The 25,314-nt window shown below is 46.4% G+C and overlaps 1 protein-coding gene across 7 annotated transcripts in view; it reads right to left on the bottom strand.

Moving 5' to 3' along the window:
- Positions 1-25,314, bottom strand: part of LOC144094162 (ubiquitin carboxyl-terminal hydrolase 8-like) — a 402,680-nt gene that overhangs the window by 51,069 nt on the left and 326,297 nt on the right. For all 7 annotated transcript variants that reach the window (XM_077628075.1, XM_077628078.1, XM_077628079.1 and 4 more), the window contains 2 exons: positions 8,543-8,647; positions 7,741-7,995 (listed from right to left, as the gene is read on the bottom strand). In XM_077628075.1, the coding sequence (XP_077484201.1) occupies positions 7,741-7,995; positions 8,543-8,647 (360 nt within the window). The remainder of the gene's footprint in view (positions 1-7,740; positions 7,996-8,542; positions 8,648-25,314) is intronic.

Raw genomic sequence — 25,314 nt, 5'->3', positions numbered from 1 at the left:
CAAGCTCTTGGGACGAGGGACGACAGTCAGTTCGGTTCGTGGAATGCCCGCCCGGATTTTGAACAGTGTTAGGCCTGACCCGAATTCGGAGTTGCTAGCAAGGCTAAGATGCTTTCTTGACAGCGAGATGAGCGTAATAGCAGCATGGGGGAATTGCCGTGCATGCTACGCTTTTGATGAGCATTTCATCGGTACACCATTGGAAGGTGAACCTATGAGGTCCGCACATGGAGAGCGAGACCGAGATGCCCATGGAGAACAGCAAGCCAGAAGCGAGTGAGTGCGGAAGCCTGAAGGGTGGCCCGATTTTTCTTGTACATAGTTGTAAATATTCTCGGTTCTGCCTCTTTGGCTCTGGGAGCCGGGTGCCGTAATCAGCTGATTTGGATTGCAGTCGTGATTGCAGGAAAAGCACCGGGGCACTGCAACACCGCGAGAAGCCGTAGGCGCCGTTCACGTTAGGGTCACCTTGGCAGAAACGTATCTCCTCGTGGCGTTGTGTTCTAGCTATTGTCTTTGGCCCTTTGTTGGCACCAGCAAGTGTCAGAGCGAGTAGACCTAAGGCTCTTCGGGAGCTGCCTGTCACTTTTGGGAGGACATAATCGTACCGTGGCACAAGCACGCACAAATCGGCTTGTTTGTTGTATATTTAACCTCGCTAGAGCCAAGAGGCCAGCTTACTTTGTTCAAACAAACTTCGTATTTTTTTTACGGCTGCAAAGCGAATTGATAATTTCGCGGAACCAGAGACACTAATGCTGTTCAAGTGAGCTTAACATCACCATGCTGGAAAGCGAACCGTGACTGTGCTTCGACCGAAGAGAGCCAGCTGCGTTCAAATGAACCGAGCGTTTGGGCAATGCCGGATAGGATTGTTTGGCACTTGCATTGCTCCGCACTGTACCAAATGGTGAGTTTGCGCGGTCTCCATCGTTTTTGATTCAAACTTTTGGAGATCGTAGGAGCGACATGCAGAGTTCAAGAGAAGCTGCCTGCCTCCCTACCTTCCAACAAAGGCGTGTCGGCACGAACAACACCCTCCCGGCACGCTAATTTTGGAAGCTTGCCGCGGGACAAGGATGGGTGCCCAGTGACCTTGCTGCTCGTCAATTGACCCTGGCACCCCACCTGTACAAGCTGTCTTGCTGTCGTCACCGCAACGCTCGTGGCCCCTTCGTCGTTGGCCTCCATGGATGAGTTCAACCGTAGGCCAACATTTAAGGAGGGAGGGATGTGGAAACCTGTTTCCCCCCTCCATTCGACGCGGCCCATCTTCATCGTCGGCCATTATGGAGAGCACTGGTTGGGCGACGAGGGAAGTCTCCCACATGGGGGAAAGGGAATGGTGACGGGAGCGCCACCTCGTAGGTTACGCGGGATTCTGTGGGGCCGGAGAGAGTCTCTTCGGGATCCAGCCAGCGTTACGAGCGATGGGAGCCGCATGCTCTCGTCACCTTCCGCGGCATGCGCACGGGGATCCGTCGTGCCTTGCTGCTGGACATCTGGTTCCAGGCAGCGAAGCGAGCGCAGCAAACGCGCGCTCTGGTCGCCTTCTCCAGCAAATGCTAGGGAATGGCTTTATCCCAAGAATAAGGCGTGCACGGCAAACCCGGCCACCATTGTCGGCGCATACAAATGTTTGCCGCCGATACTTCCAAGGAATGCCTCAATGTTTTGTAGCTAGCTGAGCAGAAAGTTGGGCTAGTTCGTTGATATGCATACTGAAGAAGTTGGCGCGGAACAATGAGGACAAGCGAGACAAACAAAGCGCTCGTCTTTGTTTGTCTCACTTGTCCTCATTGTTCCGCACCAACTTCTTCTGTAGCTAGCTGGCCTGCTCTGTGTATTGACTACAAGTGTAATAAATAGCATATGAGTGTTAACGCTATTGTCGCCCCTTCCCTATGTCCCTCGAGCACGAACCCCTCCGCAGTTAGCGAGCGGGAACGCTGCATCCGCAGAGTGGGAGTGCGGCTGGGACGGAAGGCTGTCTCCCGTCGATATTTCCACATGCTCAGCAGTCTAGCAAGAGAACAGCAGTTCACAATTGGCAACGAGGTGCTGGTGGCGGTAAAAGAATACGTCTACTTATGGCAGGTAGTGACAGCTGATCCGGATCATGAGTGGGAAATAACTTGAAGGATAAGAATGGGATGGAGCGCATTTGGTAGCTTATCTCAGATCGTGAATGGAAGTTTACTAATATCCCTCAAGAGAAAAGTGTACAGCAGCTGTATTTCACCGGTACTCACCTAAGGGGCAGAAACGTGGAGGCTAACGAAAAGGGTTCAGCTTAAGTTAAGAACAACGCTGCGAGCCATGGAAAGAAAAATAATAGGTGTAACCTTAAGAGACCGGAAGCGGGCAGAGTGGATGAAAGAACAAACGTGGGTTAATGACATCTTAGTCAAAATCAAGACGGAGAAATGGGCTTGGGCAGGGCATGTAATGTGAAGGCAAGATAACCGCTGGATCTTAAAGGGACACTGAGGAGAACCCTATCAAATTTTTTTTGTTAGCAAAATCTGATAGTTCGGTATTTCATGGCTTTGTTGCCACTTGTCCGGCAGCGAAAGATGCATTTATTTCAAAGAAATTTGGATTCGAAGTTGAAAAATTTTTTCCCGCCGCTCCGATTCAAACTCGAGAACTCTTATGACAACACGGAGAACTCTTATGACGACAAAGAACGGAGTGACGTGAAACGTGACGTAAACGGAGACTCCGTGATTTCTGGCGGCTAGCGGTGCGGTCTATCAGCTGCCAAAATGAAAGCTACCACCGCCGCACGTTGAAGGCATCTATCGGGGGTCGCTACCGTCGCTTCGTTTATGTTTGCACCGGCGTCTTGCCAGCGTTACGATGGATCCCGTTCCCGAACCCGACGACGTAGTTCTCGCAAAAACTCCGGCCTGCATTTCAGCAACCTCAGCCCCACAGAGCGTGCGATGCTTTTGAGGGAGCACGGTTAGGTTAGGCGCCGGCGGGTGGTTTCCCCCTTCCTCAGAGAGCAGCCGTTGCAAACTAAATATCATAACTTCAGTGCGGGGAGTCGCAAGGGGCCAGGACAAGGTCGGCGCTTGCGCCCATCGGAGGCTGGCCGCGGCTTTGGCGCCAACGGATTGTGATTCCCTGAACGGCGCGGTTGCACGGCGCAGCAGGCCGCGTCGAGGTCTCCCGCGGTTGCAAGGGCCAAGTTATTTATTTACTTATTTTTTGCCACAAAAAATAAATGGGTGCTCAAGGGCGGTCGCGTTTAAAGTCGGCGGATTGAAACCAAAGCCGGCACACGACGCTTCAACGGCTTCCGCTAGATCCAACGGGTCCACTGGATCGGGCTCTCTCGCCAACTTGCATGTACCTTCAGATATGTACTGTGAATGGATTAAATTAGCCGAGCTCGAAAAGAACAGCTCCGCCCAACTGCCCCAGCTGTTGAATACAACGCGCACCTCGCTGCGGAGCCAAATCAGTCTGGCCGGGCCGGCAGCGGCTGGCGCACTCGGCGCGAAATAGAGACATGCTCCAAGTCTCCCCACCAGTGCGGTCAGAGTGGGCCGAAGCCGCCGAACGCATCGGCGGTCAAGCGCAGTTGGGGTATAGAGGGTCTCGCTTTGGCCGACGTCACGTCGCCGTGCAGCGCACGCACGTGCTATGCTGGAGCATAAACGTGCCTTAGCAGAGCCTGCGCTTAACCGCTAACCAACGTATTTGGTGGCGGCATCTATGGGAGCCACTGAAACCCCCCGCTCACTCACTGAATAAAATAAAAAAATCTTGTGCCCAGCGAGGGCAATCGAACCAGGGCCTTCGGCGTTTGAGGCGGAGACGCTACCACTCCGCCACGACGGCTCAAGTAGCAATCACCAATAAAGGCGCATCTAGTGAATGCACCCTTCCGATGCAGAAATCTCTGCGCTTTCGCTACGTATATCCTGGCCTAACAGAGCTAGGCCATCAGCAATTTTTCTGAACTGCCTTGTACCTTGTCTCCCGTCCCTAATAAACGATTTTCGTTAAGTAGTTTGAAGTTGACTGGCACAGCCGGGAATGTTTCGCCGGGCGAGCGTGCGAAGACACAAGTGCTGCCTTTTACGATTACCGACCACCGTGCCTTCATAGTTTTTCATCGACCGTGGCGATCATCTGACAAGCCTTAACAGCCTCCTTCAAAGGTTAACTAGCACTTGAAGCGGCACTTGGAGTTCCTCTGCTGTTCGGCGCTTGTAAATCGAGGCGCGTCAAAAACAAAACCACGGGGCACGCAAAGCTCATAGACGCGAAGCGCCTTAAAAGTCGAAACGCCGCCTGTGGCGCCGCCAAGCATCGGTTTTCTTTGCTTCCAACATTCAGGTTGCCTTTTGTCTGCCTACTTTGTGTTATAAAAGTGCACTATTGGTTTTAAAACTAAACTTCAATATTGAACCTCGCAATCTTCCTTTGTCAGCCTCAGAGATTCGCGCATCATGTAGGAAGGCAAATTCCTCCAAGGTGGCGTCTCTTGTCCTACGACGTCACCACGCTTGTACTTGCGAGTTTGGCCTGTGGCGGTGATACCTGTATTTTGGTTCTTACTATTTTCTACCTTACAAGAGCTTTGTTTTCAGTAAGAGCGGCATTTTTGTGATCTGGAGCTGGCATTACATCGATACAAGCCAACTTCAATTTCTCCTCAGTGTCCCTTTAAGAGTAAATCCAAGAGAAGGCAAGCATAGCAGGGGGTGGTGGATAAGATCAAGAAATTTGTGGCGATACGGAGGTCGCCGCTGGCCCAGGACAGATTTTACTGGAGAGATACGGGAGAGGCCTTTGCCCTGCAATGGGTGTAGTCAGGCTGATGATGATGATGAAATGAAAACAAAATGGTGCCAGCGGAGCATGCATTTCTTGAACTGCAGGGGATCAAAGTTCAGTGCGATTTGACATGAATTTAAAATGTGTGCAGATTCACATCTTTGGAATGCTATAATAGACGAATTAGGCACTGTTTTTCAATGAAAATTCATAGATAGCTTTGGTAAGACCTGAGGATTGCGAAAACGATACAATGAAAAAATTACTTCTTGACCAACTTTCGGCCGAAAAGAGGCATGTCCCCTCTTAAAGCTGGTGAGCAGACAAGAGAAAAGGGGGGCTCGTTATGACATACACCGTATTTACATGACTCTAAGTCAACCCCCCCACATTACAGAAAAAAGACTTGGAAGGTCATTTACGCTTGACCTTTAATAAAAAAACGCGACAGCACTATCCTGCGGCCTCCGCTTATCGCCAGCCGCCATTGGCTGCCGCGCGCGGAAGCGCCCGTGGGCACATTCCAAAACGAAAATGTATTAGTCACTAGGCTACTTGCAGTCCGGCGTGCAGTTGTTCGTTTCTTCGGCGTAAAGAATGACAGCCATCTTGAATGTAGCCATGAACGAATGCCAGTCGCTTAACGAACCCGGAGTACAAATGATGAAGCACTACATTAAAAATTTGTGAAACGCGGCCGGCAGTAGTCTCATGCGTTAGAGCCAAAGAGAACTACGTGTGAGCAGCGTTGGCTCTTCTGTTGGCTACCGACACTCGCCGGCACCGCTGCGATTCCGAGTGGCAGTGCCACCGCGATTGGAACAGCGTCCCTTGCATCAACTGTCGACGCTTCCTTGAGTGCTGAGTGCACAGTTGAAAGTAAAAAAAAAAAAAAATTGGACGACGCCTATTAAGAGTTATTGTTATCAGGCCGCCGCCGCTTATCAGCAGCCGCAATCTGCAGGCACGTGTGGGGATTGTGGAGTGCCAGTTTTCCACTTATCGACAGCCACCATCTGCTGTCGCGCTGGGTGGGGATGCCGGCTCTGCGCGTTGACATAGCAGCTGCTCAAGGCCAGCACCAAGAGCGATGCGATGGAGCCGCACAGCGAAAATGCAGCCACGCTGTAGCATGCCCGATATCTCGTTTGTCTCGCCTTTGTTTATGGTGCCATGTTTTCGTTTCGATTGTAAGTCGACACCTCCCCCCCCCATTTCGGATTTTCAAACTTTGAAGAATAGGTCGACTTACAATCATGTAAATACGGTACATGATGGAAGCCAACAGTCACCGAAACCAAGGAGTGTAGGGGATTTTTTTTTAAATTTGTGGTGATCATCAATGCGAGATTAATAGGGTAATTATTTTTTAAGGATAACTGATTAGAAGGCAGAAGAAAAAAACAACCACATGCCATCAGCGGAATCCAAACCCACGACCTGTGAATTTTGCGTTTGGTGCTCTACCAACTGAGCTACGACGACGGCTGCCCCATCTTCTGCTTCCAGGGGTATTTATATGTAGTGTAAGTGAACCATGAGTGAGTTCACCAGCGCCAGCCTCGTCCATAGTGGTGAACGTAGTATGTCCTGTATTATCGCACGAGTGGCACGTAGGAACTTGGTAGAATGGTGAAGGCGGAAGCTGTGTGAGAACCCTCTTACGGCATCGGTGGTGATTTCTGGTGTAACTGGAATGGCATTGCTTCCCTCTAGGATATACCTGTGGCCCTGTCAAAGCTGTTCCCCGAACACTTTGAAGGCATTCTGCATTTTTTTAAATTTTTTTCTGAAAATTTGTCCTGGGATGCACACATAAATGACCTCATCAAAAAACTTTCTAAAACTATAGGTCTCATGCGCCGACACTGCTTCATGTTTCCAAGAGCAGTTAATATCATGCTTTACAACTCCTTATTGTCATCATTTCTCAATTATGGCGCACTTGTCTGGGGCACTACTGCTAAAGACAATATTCATGAGCTCCATTTGCTACAAAAACGTGCCATCCGCATAATATGCAAAGCACCCTATTTAAGTCACATGCAGGAGATGTACAAGCAGCTACATATTGTCAGCGTAGAATGTATGTATGACTACAGACTTTCTAAGCAATAGAGATTAGAAAGAAGTAAAGGGAATGACACCTTGAAGTTACTGGCAAATCTTGAAAAACATACTCCTATATACCCAATGCGCAACCCAGATGAATGGAAATTGAGCAAATGCTGTACAGAATATGGAAAGCAAATGTTAATTTAGACTACCAAATTTGCTGAGTGATTTCGCGAGGGGCAGAAATACAGATTTTGACTCTATTTCATTCAAGAGCCTGCGGAATAAATATGTATAGGACTCAAATGTCACCACGTCCTAAATTTTGAAACTGTTTGTGCATTTACTTTTTCCTGTTTTTCCTTTTTTTTTTGCTGTGTTCTTTATTGCTGATGTCTTTGTATCATGTTGTATGTATGGGTAAACATGTATACGCTTCACGATGTAAACTAATAATTTCATTACAGCGCACTTTATTTTCATGTATGCTCATGTTTGACTTGTGTTTGTATTCTGCTATCGTACCCATTTTTTTATTCTTCATTTTTAACCACTGCAGCATGTAGCTGCACGCTGCTTGCCATGTATTGGGGTACGGGCCTTAGTCAAGCCTTCTTGTCACCTTTCGCTCGTGCTCCAAACGTCCCTGAGATGTTGAATAAACATTGTATTGTATTGTATTGTAACCTGCACACTGCGAAGGCAGCTTTCAGTGGTGCGCCTATAGCTGAGCACTGCTTTCAATGCTTTAGAAATGGATATAACTAGGCACCCACGAATGACTGTTGTCATGCACTCTGCCTAAATTCGCTGAAATTTGGGCCCCTTTGGACTCTACTCAGTGCCACAGCAGCGACCGTCCCTGAGCAGAGAAGTGCACCACCAACAGACCTGGAGGTAGCAGACGGATCCCTTGTTGGCCGGGATGGGCAGCGAGAGGCAGGAGAACACCTCGAAGCTGCTGGACGACTTGCGGCACACCAGGCAAGTCAGGCTGGACACCAGCAGGCCCTCAAACAGGTCCGAGATCACTGACAGGTGCCGGTCCACGTGCTGGCACCAGAAGTGGTTGATGCGCACATTCAGCGATGCCGCCTCATCCACCAGAGCGGGCAATGGCACGGGGGGGCCCTTGCGGTGGGGGGCCTGCAGGACAATTAACCCTGTCCTTTGCCAGCCAAACTATTAAACCTGTATAAGCCGCTTGCATGTCTCACATGCATACAAGCGGAACACTGGCAATGACTCTAGAAACTGAAAGACACCCCTCTCGAGCCACTCTCAAACAAGGGCACACATTTGCGTCTAGTGCTTCTATAAACACCTCAAATGTGGTATGTGCCTGTACATGCAAGAAAGCTTTCATTAGAAAATTGCTTCGATAAGTTTTGTGAGGCAGCTGAAAGAAAAAAAATGGCTCAACAGCTCACCATTTTCTCAAAATTTATTTTTCCCACCAAACGAGGGCTGCGTCGAACTACATGTCCGCATGTGTAAAAACACGCGAAAGGCCAAAAAACAATTAGCGAAAGATAAAAAACACTGATCGATAAGCAGGCCAAAATACTGTATTTAGGAGCACCCCATCTTGCCTAGCCATCTTTCTGGCCCTTACTCAGGGCTGACAGAAAATATGCCTCCTCTTCCCATTGCAAAAATCAAGCCAGCACAGTTTGAAGACAGGGAGACTTGCCCTGTTGAGGTCCTCATGCAGCTTGTCCATAAAGTTGAGCAGAAACTCGTGGGCATCTTGCTGCTCATATCCGGCATACACGCTGAACAGCCTTCCCATCAGGCACTGCAGCAACAAAGGGCATGCACATAATCACTGTTCACTATCTGCTACTGTTTTTAACCTATATCAATTTATCTTTTCTTCACTCCAAGGCAAACAAGGTCTCTCTCTAACCAAGTTAAATGAGCATGGGATAGCGAGTCCGACTCAGAAGCAAAGGCTCGATTCCCAATTAAAACTCTTGAAATCTTTTTTTAACCCCTCACTGCACGAATTGTAAAATTATTGTGATCTCCATTTGAGGTGAAGCAACCCACACGAGCATTAGCTTTCACAAAAACTACCTGGGCACTGTATTTTAGCAAAATTTTGTAGCGTACCATATATAAAATAAAAGCCGTTGAGGGGCTAATTGGTGCCGCATTTTCCTTTCTTGTAATTGTAAAGACATGACAGGATGGGCACTGACTCCAACTATGTTTGAGCATACAAGAAAGATCACAGTGAGTACATGCGAAAAGGGGAGAGGGGTGGCATCACAAAAATTTTTCAAGATGACAGCAAAAGGGCATTGCAGATTAAGGAGAGCAGACTGCACTTAATTATTTATTGCTACTGTTGGCTGTGGCGCCGTTACAGGGTGGATGTTTTTCATGGTTACAGCATACACTCACACCTCATACACGAACACAGGGGGGGGGGCAAGAAGATAACACACGCACTGTACACAATACATAATAAATCACCATATAAGGCACCTGTGAATAGCACTGTGCTGTGTTGGGTTTCATGGAACATAGGCCATCATGCGCCAAGAACAAGGTATAGCAAGTCTTTTGTAATTGAGTTGAGTTTAATGGCGCATAAGCGACTAAGGCTATCATGTGCCAAGCTCAAGGTATAAGAAATTGTTTTCTGTAGATTTTTACAAAGGTATAAAATATATGGCGGTGTAGAATGCCTAAAATTTTATACCCTTCTGCACAGTATTGAGAGCAAAACAAGATATTAATGGTTTCAAAGGAGGCTGGTTACTCTCAACAGCCGTCCTTGGCTGGGCAAGGACTGGAGGCCCCCAACCAATCAAGATAAAAACCTCAGCCCTTTTCTCTGGGATGCGAAAGTGGCTGAGGTGCATCAGGCAAAGTACTGGGTCATGTTTTACATATCTTTAAGAACACCAGCTTCTGTTAAAAATCTAAAAACGCAGGACATGTCCACAATTGTATTTTCACCTAAGAGCAGTGATGGATGAAAAGGGATGCATTGGTCATAAAACAGAGAGAAGCACTTTTTCCGCAGCTTTTCCAGTTTCGAACATGAAATTAAAAAGCACAGATCTTTGGGCTAGTTGGTGCATTGCAGTCATGTACAAGCGCAGAACAAACAGGGACAAAGAAGGATGGGACACCACGAGCGCTTACTTCCAACTAAAGATTTACTGACAAACAAGCACATTACATAAACCTTGCTGCATGACGTCAAACTGGCAGCACTGCCGACATCAAGTGGCCGCACCCAAAAACATTTTTTCTTTTTTAGTGAGCGATACAGATGGTGCGCTGACGCAGGATGGACCCGCTTTTCTAATCAATTCTGCTTCTATTATCTCTCTAACATCCTGGCACCTATGCTTGGCCACTATCTTGCATGCGCTGAAGAAAGGTTTACAAGGTTTCTTATTCCTTTCCGCGCAGTCATGACAATGTTCAGAAAGATGACCATCTCTATAGCTGCCTACCTTCCTCCTGTGCTCCAGCAATCTTTCATTCAGACATCGGCCAGTTTGATCGATGTACCTAGAACAACACGATAGAGGAATTTCATATACTACTTCACAAGCACACGCTACAAAAGGATCTTGGTGCTTGATAGCGCATGGTTCTTTTGCCTATTGGAAAGGATTGTCATTTTCACTAGTTTTTCCAGCTTCTCGGGCGCTGACAGCACTACTCTGACGCTACTGCGTTTTGCAATCTTCTTTAGGCGATGCGAGGTGTTGTGCCAATAAGGAACGACTACTATCTTATTTCCATTAGCTTCGCTCTGGTTCCTGTCCTTTTTCTTTGGCGTTTTCAACATGCCTTCTGATACAGAAACAATGAGGCTGATCAAATAACCAGCTGACTGGAGGTGCGTCACTTGGTTTTGAAAACTACGGCTCAGTGAATGGCAACATGACTTTTTCAATGCATTACTTAGACACTGCTTAGCGATTGCTCTCTTTACAAGTTTCAAATGTGATGAATGAAACGGTAAGAGAGGTTTATTAGCCCTTGGATGGTACTCCCAACAAGTGGAAGTGCTCGTGGTGTCCCATCCTTCTTTGACCCTGTTTGTTCTGCACTTGTACATGACTGGAATGAAATTAAAATGTGACTTACTGTAAGTTAATCTCCACATGTACAAACTGGTTTGTCTTCTTTTGTTAGCAGGAAGTTGCGTGTAATGTGTGTGTGGCCTATACGGAGGCGGCAGATAATGACTTCCTTGAAACGTTTCTGATGCACACAACTTCCATTCACCAAGCACTGGTTTTATTAAAGGGAAGCTGAAGCACTTTTCGAAAAAATTAAGTTCTCTACATCATTTTATAGCTTTTAGTCCACTGAAAAAGAATATCTCATTCAAAAAGAGCGGACATAAAAGCAAAAAGCTGTTTTTTAGAAGAAAACGCGCCCCATCGCCTCACGGCGCCGAGCGAACGCCGCTTTTGCACGCGATTCGCCGGGACAGTCGTGACGTCATCTACGGGGATCTCCGGCCAGCACCGACGGCATTGCTGCGTAGGGCATTGCTTCAGCTGGCTTTTAACGACTACGTTTAGAAAATTATGAATAATTCAAGCATTGTTAAACAGTTTGGACTTTCACCATGCATATTCGAGCCACCAGTAGCTTCAGAAAACGGCGGAACCAACGACGCCGCAGAGTGCGCTGGCAGCGAAAGTCGCGACATTTTCGCGTTGGAAATCTCGACTGGATGGATGAACGGATGGATGACAGCTCTTATTTTCACCGGAAATGGAGACCCCTTACTACTCACCGCCCCCGGCATGCAGTCCTGGAGGGCGGGGAACGGAGCCTCCATGAATAAAAGCTAACAAAGAGATTTTATCTCTTCGCGGCCTCATCCGCCAGGCGGATTGGCTTGTTTCTGCCAAGCGGGTTCTTCACTGCACAGCAGGGCTTCCCAGCTTTATCTGCTATCAATATCTGCATCGACTCCAGGGCAGTCAGCACATTCCCATATTCTCTGCTTCCGGGTAACTGTGGAACCGCCGGACTGTCGGAACCTGGACGAGCGCGAGCAAACTTATTCCAAAATCGTTGACAACTCAGACTACAGAGAAAACTGGTGCCACCGCCGGATAAGAAGCTAATAGAGAAGCGACATGGCGGCGCCTGCAAGCCGGAAATTTCGTCAATCCAGTATGGGCCTTTCACGTCCTACCAGGGTAACAAGAAAGCCAAATCTCGACTGATACGTATGTTTTGCGTAGGTGCATGCGCGCGCATATATTTTGTGTAGGTGCATGTGCAAGTGGCAATAAAAAAAAGGAAATTTCGCCGAAACGTTGTTGTGTACTACTGCTGCATAAAAGCCTGGCCACCAACTTCTTTCCGGCGACAGTCTGTGTGTGTCTTCTCCAGGTCCAGCATCTTTTTTTCGCTGTTTTTTTCTCTCTTGACCAACTTCTTGTAACGCCTGTAAGCGTGATCTAAATCAAATAACCGGCACGCTTACACGAGTCATGCGAGGTAAAGCATATGTTTGTTCATTTATTTATAGTTACTTGCCTAATTACTACCGAAGGCCTTTTAGAACTACAAAAGAATGCCAAACTGGATGAGTTGGAGTGGGTTCACTGCTGTACTGCAGCATGAAGAGACGAGGAGAGCGGGAGGAAGCTCTCGTGCGCGCTTTCCTTCTGTCACATGTTCGGGCTACTATTCAACTATGAAACTTCTGCACTTACCCCCATGTGTTGTTGTTTTTTTTGCGTGCTGAACACGCTTTTGAACAATAATTACGGCTGCGTTTCGGAGCACGCAGTGCTGCTCATCAAAACTAGTGTGCTGCGAGATATAGTTGCTGCTGTTGTGCATCGAGATAACCCGCAGAATTACTTGTGGATGATATACATGTATGCGTACCGCGGCTCGACAACTTTGCCGTTCTGACTCAAGGACAACTTTGCATGAATTCTGGCACCATTGTCGATCGTCAGCCATGACTAAGCGCTCATGAATGCAAATGTTTGGTTTGTTCAAGTATACCAGGCTTATATAATCGCTTTTTTTGTTCAATAAGGTGCAGCTGCGTGTGCTGCACACCGATCAAAGATTAAAAGAATTGCTTGTGCTGCCATGAGGTGCAAGCAATCAGGAAAAAGCAAAAAGGCACGCAGTGTGTAACGAGCTCAAAAGAGTTCAAGACTGTGTGCCTACAAGACAGTGCTGGAAATGGCCTTGGCTCAGCATGGATGTGAACCAGCTGGAAAAGAGAAAGAGTTTACAAACAAGCAAGAAAGTAATATAATGAAAAGAGAGATATTGATGCACATATTTTGTGCAGGCAGTTTCGGGATGCTGCATACCACCAGATTGTCTGGTGAACGTGGAAGAGGCTGGGGGAGAACAACCAACGGATTCTACCAAGGTGTGTGCTGAGCGCTGTTCGAAAGAAGTGCCATGCCAAAACTGGTTTATATACATGTAGGCTTCAAGCATTACACGGACTGCCTGAACCAGAGAAAGTAAACGGCACAGGCAGAAGATTACGTTGATCTGTGGTTCGCCAAAGCGCGGGCCGCAGCGAAGCAAGCGCAGCCGGACGGCCGGCCGACTCTCCGTGAATGGCGTCACTTCCACCAGTTCTCCCTCTCTGCCGTCCCCCCACCCGGCACTTGCGGAAGCGACGAAGGCGTGCCGGCGGCGGGTTTTTAAGAAGCGATTGCAGCTCTGTTTGCGGGTAGAATCGGCAAAAATTTACACACGATTTTCAAGGTTTTTTGTTCCAAACCACAGCGTTTCATGTGGTTTGAAAACCGTTTCAGCTTCCCTTTAAGTGTAGCTTGTTATTTACTTCGCTGTCCCAAGTGGGCTGCCAAATTTTCCTTGCCTTACATTGTAGTAATTTCATGCAATCTTTAAAGGCACATTTGCATTCTTTATTTGCTTGCCACAAGCTTGAGCAGCACACAAATCTGCCCTTTCATTGCCCTTTATGCCGACATGACTTGGTACCCAGCAGAGTCTTATGTTTTGTCCTTGAGCTAGGGCTGTTGTAATGTTGTGCATGAGGTCGCCAAGCAGCGGGGTTGTTGCATTTCTTGAATGAACGGCTGAGAGCACACTTAGCGAGTCTGTGTAAATAATACTGTTGGCGAGGTTCTCATTTACTATTTTTTCTATGGCTACACAGATGGCGTAACATTCTGCAGTGAAGACTGAAGCACACTGTGGAACTCTTACTATCTTATAACAATTCCCGTGTACCGCTGCACTTCCAACGTAAGTGTCTGTTTTTGAGCCGTCTGTATAAAAAGCTGCGTAATTACTGTATTTTTGTTCAAGCGTGAGGAATCCTTGTATGATATGTGCGGAATTTGTTTTTTACGGAAGTCTGTCAGAGTGAGATCACAGATTTCCGGAAAGTTGTACCATGGCGGAAGTGGACCTCGCCTTCGAGAAATGCTTGGCAATATGTCTAGTACACCAAGGTTCTGGCACGTCTTCGAATCGTAAGAGCAGTGGACGGGTAGCTTGCAGCTTATTGTTAAAGAGTACTCTAGATGGGCACTATGTAGCAATGGGGTAACAAATATGTTTGTGCAGTGAACGAATTTTTAGGATGTACGAGCATGTGAGCATGGCTCTTCTGTCTGTAAGTGACGGCTCGTTGGTTTCAACATAAAGGCTGTTTATAGGTGACGTCCTGTAAGCACCAGTCGAAAGGCGCAAACCTAAATTGTGCACTGGGTCGAGTCGTTTCAAATACGATGGCCTTGCTGAACCCTATACAATACTGGCACAGTCTAAGCAGGATCATGCCACAGAGCGGTAAATTTTTAGAACGCTTGCCCTGTCAGAACCCCAGTGTTTATGTGAAAGGACTTTGAGTATATTCAGTGATCTGGAAGTTCTCTCTTTTAATGCATTAATATGAGGCAGGAAAGTGAGCTTTTTGTCAAATGTTATACCTAGAAATTTATGTTCATTTTTTACGGCTAACTCTATTTCGTTAAGGTGAAGGGTGGGATCTGTATATATATGCCTCGTTTTAATGAGAGCAGAATTGCCACTGATTTCTGTGAGGAAAACCAGAAACCATTTTTATCCGCCCATGCTGCCAGTTTATTTATTGTCAATTGTATTTGTCTTTCACATGTTGATACACTGGAGGATGTACAAGCTATTTGAAGGTCGTCTACATAGACTGAGTACATAACGAACATCGGGATTATTTTTCTAAGAGAGTTCATTTTTACAACGAAGAGGATAGTGCTTAAAATAGAGCCTTGAGGTACACCATTGTCTCGAATAAAATTTCTCGAAAGCGTTGAGCCCAGGCGGACATTAAATGAGCGGTCTGACAAAAGCCTTTAAGGGAATTCAGCATTCTGCCACGGATGCCGAGCTCAGCTAAGTCCTGGAGAATCCCGAACCTCCATGTTGTATCATAAGCTTTTCCTAAATCGAAGACTGCAAGGCAGCATTGTTTGTGGATAAAGGCTTCTCTGGCAGTATTTTCTAGACGGACTAGGTGATCTGTAGTGGAGCATCCCTTTTTAAAACCGCATTGATGGATTATCTAGAAGTTTGCAGGATTGAAGGACAAAAGTTAATCTTACATTCAGGACACTTTCAAAGGATTTGGCGAGGCAACTGGTAAGGACTATGGGTCAATAACTACTAGGAGATGTTGGAGGCTTATTAGGTTTAAGAAACGGTCCAATAGTGGCTTTTTCCCGAAACCCATCTGTGAATAGAGATTTAGCGTTGCGGTAAGAAAACAAGGACATCAAAAGAACAAGCATTCCAATACAGGCAAATAAATGTGAACACAATATAAACAATCGTTGGGTAAATCTCAACATTTGCCACAAGGTAATTCAATATAGCCTTTTGAAACTGGGCAGCAGAATCTAACTGAGTCATCTCCTGCGGCATTGAGATATTTTTCCATCGTTTGTGGAAAAAAAAATATTTAATTATGTCTGTTCTCACATTTAGGGGCATGATTTGGTTGGGGTGGCTGTGTATGACTGAGCGTGATGACCTTTTCTGAATGTAGCGTTCAGCACTAATATTGAAGAAATTCGTGTAAATCGAATGAAGAAACTGTAGCTTGGCCATCATTCTCTGCTGGGATAGTTTTTTTTAAGTTCCGCGTAGCTAGCACAGCTGTCACTGAATCCGTTGTTCTGTGTTTGGAAAGGATAAACCTTGCTGCTCTGCTCTGGATTCTTTCAATTTCATTATTTTTTTTTTTATGTGGGTTCCATATAACGCTGGCGTACTCTAACATTGGCCGTACTAAGGTTAGGTAGGCTGCCAATTTCACATTTGCAGGAGCATATTTTAATTTCCGTCTTAGGTACCATAACTTTCTTTCTGTTGAGCTGCATATGTTATTGATGCGAACTTTCCAGTTAAGGTCTTGCAATATGGTGATGCCTAAATATTTAAAATGAGTAGTTTGTGATATAACTTTGCAATTTAACTCATAATGGAAGGCTAAAATGTTCTCATTTTGCTTTGCTTCTTTGCTTCTTGACAGAATTATGATTTTGTCAAGCCATGGCTCACAGTTCTGATTGTTTTCATCCTTGCAAGAACGGCAATGTGCTGCTGGTAGATTCATGCACGAGTCTGATGCGTTTTCCAATGTTCTCCCTAGCACATTCATTAACACAATGCCCAGTTTGGCCAACATACACTTTGCCACAGGAAAGGGGTATCTATTAGAGCACACCCGTGGCACACCGAATAAAGGGCTTAGTGCGTTTTTTCCCACAGCCGAAAGCTGCAGGGCCACTACTGTTGACCTCAGGGCCACATCTTGGCCGCTTGACATGGCACAGAGAACACCATTGCAAAGCCGTAATTGTTGGCCACCCTTTCTAGATTGTGGCACACCTTGTGCATGTACCCCTGGTTTCCGATTCTTTCTGGTCTCTGTGCCTTCTTTGGCCTTCCTGTTGAAGCAGTGCCTGCCAGGGTATCCAGCTTTGCGCAGTCTGGCTACCTCGCTTGCATCATGTGAGGGCATGACTTGACAAATGCAGATCCTGGAGAATAGCCCTCTTAACAGTTCCTGACTGGGCCGAATCAAAAGGCAAGAAATCTTTCTTGGCTCTAGGGTGGCAGCACACCTTTCTCCGAGCATGGTGTTCAGGTCTAAAAACCTGCCCTTCCTTGCGTGCTATCCAGCAGAACCACCTGCTCCGGTGCGGACTACCCCCAGGCCGTGCACCAGATGTCGGAAAACGAATTTTTGGGCCGCACCACCAGATGTTACTGGGCTTTCTTAGAGAGTCCAGTGTGCACCTATATTTGTAAACACCTTATGCCAGCAGGCACACTGTCACAATAATAAAAAAAAAAAGTCTGAAAATTGGAGGCGGTCAAGCACAGACAACTTGTACATAAAAAAGAGCCCTGTACCATGTTGCCTGAACAGTTCTAAAATATTCATCCCGATTTCCTCATACAGGCCTTGGTCACCTTTCTTTAAAATTACTAAAAAATTATCTACATATCTAAAAATCTTTAGGACCATGAAGCCAAAATGATGCAAGAAAAACATTGCACAAAACTGCAGCGAAACATGATCCGATGCAAACGCCCTGGCATTGTAGAAAGCGCTGGTCGTCAAACTGGATAAAAGTAGCAATATAAAATTCTAAAAGTGACATAACATTGTCTACACTTAGGCTGGCCGTATCCTGGAATGCGATTGTACTGTTTGTTTCTATGCACTGTCTGAAAGCAACGTTATGCAGCACACAATAAAATATATCTTCAACATGTATGGAAAAGGCATATCCAATCTGCTCTCTCTTCAACATGGTGGCAACACCCAATGAATCCTTGGTGGCAAAGCGATAAGAAACAGCCAGATTATTCCAGTGCCTAAGCATGAACCAACTAATAAGTAGCCTTGCAAACTATTGTTCTGAACGGCGCATTAGGTTTATGGTTTTTCACCGCAAAGAACGCGGACGAGGTGTTCACCCTAGAGTCCACAATAGCTCTTGCAAGGTTCTGGAGTTCCAAGGATTTACATAGGGTCGCTGCCTTGGTTGGGTTGCAGGTGGTTTAACTGCCAAACAGTTCTTGTCTAAAGCTTGCATCGCAGATGGTTTAACTGCCAAACAGTTCTTGTCTAATGCTTGCATTGCCTTCCCGCTGTAAACGCCCAATGCCAGTACGATGAAGCAACCTTCTTTGTCTGCTTGCAGGAGGGGCAGTGCACAGTTCTTGCCCCTGCCTTGTCTGCCGGGGCGGGTTTCTTCAGTGTGGCCCTTGCCAAGCTGCCTCAACACCGTCGAGGACGCACCTGCCTTCATTGCCTTTTCTCACTTTCTGTGCTATGTGGTGGTTGAAGGCCAACAGCTGGTGAACCAGAACGCTAGGCTCCAAGCAGTACCTCGGCCCCTTTTCAAGGACGCCCATGATGTCCTTTGGTAAACTACCGGTCCCTTCCAAGCATCCGCTCTTCCAGAGGGCTTCGCACCGGTGTGCAGGGCTTGATTTAACACACCCAAAATAAGTATCATATATGACACATTCCATGCAGTTAGGGAACGACACACCAGTGCCCTAACTGAACAAGAATTGCAATACTAAATCACATAATGTTCTGAAAGAAAGAGACCAGTCCCCTAAGGCAGCTCACAGTACCAGTGATCATCCAAGTCAACACCAATCGCGCGATTACTGAAGGGCGGTGGCGAACAAAAGGCCTCTTGTCTCAGCGCCCTTCAAAAGCTGGCAGTGGGGCCATCTTGCAGCTCGCTTTCTATCATCGCATACTGTTGCTCAGTGTTAATAGATGGTGTGTTTTCTTGCGGCACCTACACAAATTTGTCTGTGCCATTGAACGCACGGTTTGCCCCTGCTTCAGAAACACTCAGATTCTTTAGCATCCCTTTGAATACAAGTTTTGCAAGCTACTTTGCACTTCAAGAACAGCCTGATCACTGCTTTCTTTCTGCCTTCACGCATCATTTCCTATCTCTGTCTCTACCAATGGTGCTCCTCACGCCACCTGCCGAATGGACCTGACTCTCTCTTGCCCCTCTAAATTCTACTGGTGTCCTATCACCACTTTAATTAGGCAGAGTAGCTAATTAAGAAGGGCACATAATCATCCGAATGCAAGCAAAATTACCCAACTCCACCTGAAATTATGAACTGCATGTGGTATCACGTGTGACACGGAAAGCAAATACCTCCGTGACAACGCAGTCTTGAGAACCATCCAGATTCTGTAACAGAATGACAAAGAGCTGTTCTATGAGCTAATAATTTTATGAAAACGCTACTTCCATTAGAATGCACAAAATATTTTCTCTACTAACTGAATTTCCTCAAGAACACTACCTCCACTTGGTATAGACAGTGCAAAAGACGCGGACGCAGAAGGGACACACAGCGCTGTGTGTGTCTTGTGTGTCCCTTCTACGTCAGCGTGTTTTGCGCTGTCTAAACCAAGTATGAACTACCAACTAGCTCGCACGTCTACCCTTGTAGACTACCTCCACACACATTTACACCTAATCAATGGTTCGACGAAAGTTCGTCTGGTCAGGCATTGTATTAAAGAAAAAGGAATGCGGTCACTGACCATGTCATGAAATTCAAAGACGTTTCGGAACCTGGTACGGGTTCCTTGATCACTCAAGAGTGATCAAGAGTGACCAAGGAATCCGTACCAGGTTCCGAAACGTCTTTGAATTTCATGACATGGTCAGTGACCACATTCCTTTTTCTTTAATACATTTACACCTCCAAAGAAAACCACTAAAGAAATTCTTCCAAAAGTCAAGTTCCTGCGGGCATGGCTTTTAGACAGTGCACACTGCGATACTAAATAAGCAAGACTACCTTTCTCACCATTCATGATTACTTAGCACAAGGAATGTGATGCGGTAAGCGAAATCATCTACACAAATTTGTCTGTGCCATCAAACGCACGGTTTGCCACTGTTTCAGAAACACTTGGATTCTTTAGCATCCCTTTAAATACAAGTTTTGTGGCTTTTTTAAAGACCCTGAAGTGATTTCGATGGGCATATTCCAGTGCAGCACATTTGTAGAGCTGGTTTCATGGGTATTCGAGTCAAATTTGAAAGGGTCCTATAACTTAGAAATAATTGTTCAGAATCTTTGCTTGCAGTAGCTTGCAGCCGATTCGGGCAACACACTCCATTGTGCGTCCCCTACTCCGATGACGTAAGTGGGCAGAAGAGGCGAGCTTGAAGGCTGGCTCTTCTGCTCACTGACGTCATTGGGGCAGGGGACACGTTGTGAGATGTGTCGCCCAAACCGGTTGCGAGGTACTAAGCGCAGCGATTTTTAAGAATATTTTCTGAATTATAAGACCCTTTCAAATTTGACTCGAATACCCACGAAACCAGCTCTACAAATGTGTTGCACTGGAATATGCCCATCGAAATCACTTCAGGGTGCCTCTAAGTTGCATAATTTGAGACATGCACTGACCTTTTTTCACATTACATGTCGTATTTTTTAATCACTTTCATTTCCCAGATCCATGTGTATTATCACGTTTCATGTGAGTCGTGTGTGATGCAAGTTTTGTCTCACAACGCCGCCGATGGAACGGTGTTGCTTTTTCGGCTCAACTGGACTTTACGCGGTTGTCTTAGGCCACCTCAGCGAGACAAAATTTCCTACCAGGCAGCCACTGCACCACACTCTGTTTCATACATGGCAGGCAATGCTGTGGAGGCTGCGGAAGTAGTGCATCTACAAAACTGCACTACTCTGCTATGTGTGAATCACTCTTCGTGAAACTGAACAGTGCTTGGATGAAAACAAAGAATGGTATAAAACGATGTGGTAGCACTGAAGATCACGGTCGAAGCTATGAGGCGCTCAGTGTTTGCACCCTCTGGCTAAAATTTTCAGTGAGTGTGAACTACTTCTTGGGCGCATATTGAGTAAGAGCAATTCGCCCTAGCAACTCGATAGTATTACTGAAATGTGAAAGAAGGGAACAAGTTTGTTGTGCGTGAGCTGAGAAGTCGGCAGCCTGCTGGACAGAGTGTCGGAGGCATAGCTAAAAAGCGGAACTAGTGTTAGCCACACTTGCCGAGGACTGCGTCTGGTTCATCTCGAAGACCGGCCGCACACGGCACGCAGGAACGACTTCCATTTCGTCAATTAATAACCCGCTTGTTGCACTCGTCAGCATGAACACGGCCATGGCTTGCTTGTGGTAGGACAGGTCCGCGCTTCCTAACTGACGTTTTTCTTGGCAAAATCTACAAGCGCCGCCCTACGACATGGCAAGAGCCGACACTTAGTGCATGAAAACTAGTCACTAAGAGAAAACGGGGGCTTGGGCAAGTTTCTCGTGGGCACGAACATATCCTATACATGGACATAGGGCGCGTTCCGTAATAGGAGAGTACGCCAATGAAACGTTTTTCTGCAATGTAAATAAAAAAGGCTTCTAAAAGTGGTATTTTAAGACTTAGCGATTTTTTCTTTGCAAAAGCATTTGCTCTAAAATGCGTGCCTGTTAAAAGAAAAAAATTATTTTCCACAGTTGGCTAAGTTTGGTGGCATGAAGCCCTTTCTCGCCATGGGCAACTTCAGTGCTTGCCTGCTTTTCTGCTCATTTATTGCGATATAAAAATACCATATTTCATTACAGGACATACTAATTGCAAAACAATGCTTCCTTGCAACATATAATTTGCAAAAATTTGTATTTCTACAGTCGTAGTCATGTATTAGGGCCAAGTCAAGTACGCCTAACCGTCTTCCTGGCATCCCCACGGTGGATGAAGCGCTCTTTCCTGGCTCCTTCGGAAACTTGCATAGACGGTGGTGCCAGCTTTCCCTCTAGATAATATGTAGAAACTCTACTGGTAAAACCAGGTCGCAATGAAATATGCTTGTGTTCACTTTAGTTGTATGGCGAACTACTTTTCGGGCGTGGACTTGGCCTGCGCGAACAGGTGTGCTAGCTTTGGCAGCATTGCCTGCTCTGCATGAAATGGAGCACAGAGAGGGAGCAAAGAACGCCGCTTGAAGGCATGCCACCACGGCCACCAGGGAATTTACACAACATTCTTCTCTGCGATGGTGGCCACTGTCACCTGCCACCAGACATGTGCCCTCAGCTAAAAAAGCACATCATTAAGGAAGGAGTCTGTGGCTTTAAGCCGACTTATGCTGTATACCCAATGCCCGCATCTACTCTACTTACACGCATAATTTGTGCACTTTTCTTTGTACAAATCAAGCCTTCCAAAAGGGGGTGCAAAAATCATGCGCAGATTTTGTCCTAAAGAAACTCCACACAGGTTGCAATGTGCCTTCGCTGACCAGAGAAAAGTTCCCTGAAAGTTGGCATGCCCCTTGCTGCTGTGTGGTTCCCTGCATAATGGCGGTGCATGTGCAGCTCCAAGCAGTAAATGTGCAGCGCTACAAATGCAAAGCCAATGGAGATCACACGGCCCACAGCTGCCTACTCTGGCATGCAATTCGTCTCCTTGCACCTTTCATAGCCGCAGCGTTTTCTTAAACACCAGAGATGAAACTGAATAAGGACATCAAGAGAGCTGGATCTGAACTGTATAGTTAAGCCTTGATGTAACGAACTTCGATGTAACCAAGTATTGCAGTTTTCATAACTTCAAATCCACAGAACACCATATATTTTGAGCCTCAATACAGCCAAGTAAATTTTGGCACACTTTCAATGCAATGAAACGTCAGTCCTGGCTGGAAACGAAGCTGCGGAAAAATAGCATGGCGGGCGCAAGTGGTCCAGCGGAGCGCGTACGCAATATGCGCGCTGTACTGCACTTGCATACAGACTGCATGGCAGGCATAGACACGACGATGATCACAGTAATGAGTAGGCCGCCGGCCGCACCTTAAGGGGCGGTGCGGGCGAGGCTTGCCTGCGCAGCCTTGGTAGCTTGCCAGGCCAGCGCATGGCTCTCGCTATCCCACTCAGAATCGGCGAATCGGCATCAAATGTGATGCGCTGCTTATGCTTGAAGGCGGCGCGGCGCGTTTATTGCGTTTATAGATGCCCAAAGCTTGGTAAAAGGACTGGAAGGTGAGTGCCGTTTCCACACCCGTCAGCTGCGAACCCGGTCACGCGCTTCACACCTGACAACCTCGCCTCTCATGTGAAAAAAGAAACACACTCACGCTTAAGGCAGAAAACGAGGAGCGGGTTGGCCTGATTTCATTTCACTGGTTGGCGACTGGAGGACCCTCTCCTCGTTCTCGCCGACATGAAGAAAGAAAGAAGAGTAAGGGAAATGCGGTCACAGCGGTGACAGTAGTGGAACGCAATGTCGTGTCTGCGGTGTGCTCGGAGCACTTACAGGTGGGTGATGACAACCAAACAAGCCCAACTTTATACGATGCACGGTTGGCACAATAGATGTGTTGGGGCGGCTCACAAAACAAGATGCGCGTAACTGCTAGCAAACAAAGGGCAGAAGGAGCATTTTAACTGCAAATAAAGGCTTATTCTGTGAGTTATCCGCAGCACGTTTTTGGCGGCTTCTAAGCATGCTAGGAGGCGAATTTTGATGTTGCAAAATTTCAATATTATGAAGTAAACTGCTGATTTTATCGACTTGGTTAAATCAAGGTTTAACTGTTCATAGATAAATTTCTTAGCACTGCCGGGAACTCATGTCATGTGATGCTGGGAGTCATGTGGGAGACATTCAAGGAAATAGGAAACAAAAATCCACTGACCAAAAGATTAATTTTTCAGAAACTGAGAATTACATAGCTGAAAACTGCCTCCCACAGACCAATGTAATTGTGTCTGTGGCCCCGACGAAGTCGAGCTAAAACCGCTATAAACGATGAGTGGTATACGCAATGCCTTCTGACCTCGACTGTACCAGAAGCTTGGAAGAATGCAAACATTATCTTAATTCATAAGAAGGGAGACGCCAAGGACTTGAAAAACTACAGGCCGATCAGCTTACTATCCGTTGCCTACAAAGTATTTACTAAGGTAATTGCTAATAGAGTAAGGGCAACGTTGGACTTTAATCAGCCAAATGATCAGGCAGGCTTTCGTAAAGGATATTCCACAATAGATCATACTCACACTATCATTCAGATGACAGAGAAATGCGCAGAATATAACCAACCTCTATATATAGCCTTCATTGATTATGAGAAAGCATTCGACTCAGTGGAAACCTCAGCAGTTATAGAGGCATTGCGTAATAAGGGTGTAGAAGAGCCTTATGTCGAAATACTGGAAGATATATATAGCAACTGCACAGCTACTATAGTCCTCCATAAAGTCAGCAATAAAATTCCAATAAGGAAGGGCATCAGGCAAGGAGACACGATCTCGCCAATGCTGTTCACCGCATGTTTACAGGAGGTATTCTGAGGCCTGAATTGGGAACAGTTGGGAATAAGAATAAATGAAGAATACCTAAATAATCTGCGATTTGCTGATGACATTGCCTTGCTGAGTCACTCAGGAGGCGAACTGCAAATCATGATCAATGAGTTAGACAGGCAGAGCAGAACGATGGGTCTAAAAGTTAACATGCAGAAAACCAAGGTAATGTTCAACAGCCTAGCAAGGGAACAACGGTTCACAATTGGCAGCGAGAGCCTAGAAATTGTGACGGAATACGTCTACTTAGGGCAGGTAGTGACAGCTGATCCTGATCATGAGAGGGAGATAACTAGAAGGATAAGAATGGGGTGGAACGCATGTGGCAGGTTCTCTCAGATCATGAGTGGCAGTTTACCAATTTCCCTCAAGAGGAAAGTGTACAAAGCACTTAATTTTACCGGTACTCACCTATGGGGCAGAAACGTGGAGGCTAACGAAAAGAGTTCAGCTTAAGTTAAGGACAACGCAGCGAGCGATGGAAAGAAAAATGATAGGTGTACCGTTAAGAGACCGGAAGCGGGCAGAGTGGGTGAGGGAACAAACACGGGTTAATGACATCCTAGTCGAAATGAAGAGAAAGAAATGGGCTTGGGCAGGGCATGTAATGCGAAGGCAAGATAACCGCTGGTCCTTAAGAGTAACGGAGTGGATTCCAAGAGAAAGTAAGCGCAGCAGGGGGCGGCAGAAGGTTAGGTGGGCGGATGAGATTAAGAAGTTTGCAAGCAAATGATGGATGCAGCTGGCAAAGGACAGGGTAAATTGGAGAGACATGGGAGAGGCCTTTGCCCTGCAGTGGGTGTAGTAAGGCTGATGATGATGATGGTATCCCACTGGCATACATTTGTAACCGTATTATGACAACAGGCGAGTTTCCAAGCAAAATGAAGCTAGCAAAAGTTTCCGCCATTTATAAAAGGGGATCTCCTGACGATTTAAATAGCTATAGACCGATTTCTATCCTCTCTGTATTCTCAAAGATAGCAGAACACACAACTAAGAAACAAAAGAACAACAAGCATTCTAAATGCTTACAACATAATCATGAAGGAGCAATAAAGATTCGATAA

The sequence above is a fragment of the Amblyomma americanum genome, chromosome 6 (assembly GCF_052857255.1).
Source record: "Amblyomma americanum isolate KBUSLIRL-KWMA chromosome 6, ASM5285725v1, whole genome shotgun sequence".
In the NCBI taxonomy this organism is placed as follows: domain Eukaryota; kingdom Metazoa; phylum Arthropoda; class Arachnida; order Ixodida; family Ixodidae; genus Amblyomma; species Amblyomma americanum.
The sequence above is the reverse complement of the archived record's forward strand: the minus strand, read 5'-3'. Positions and strand labels throughout refer to the sequence as shown.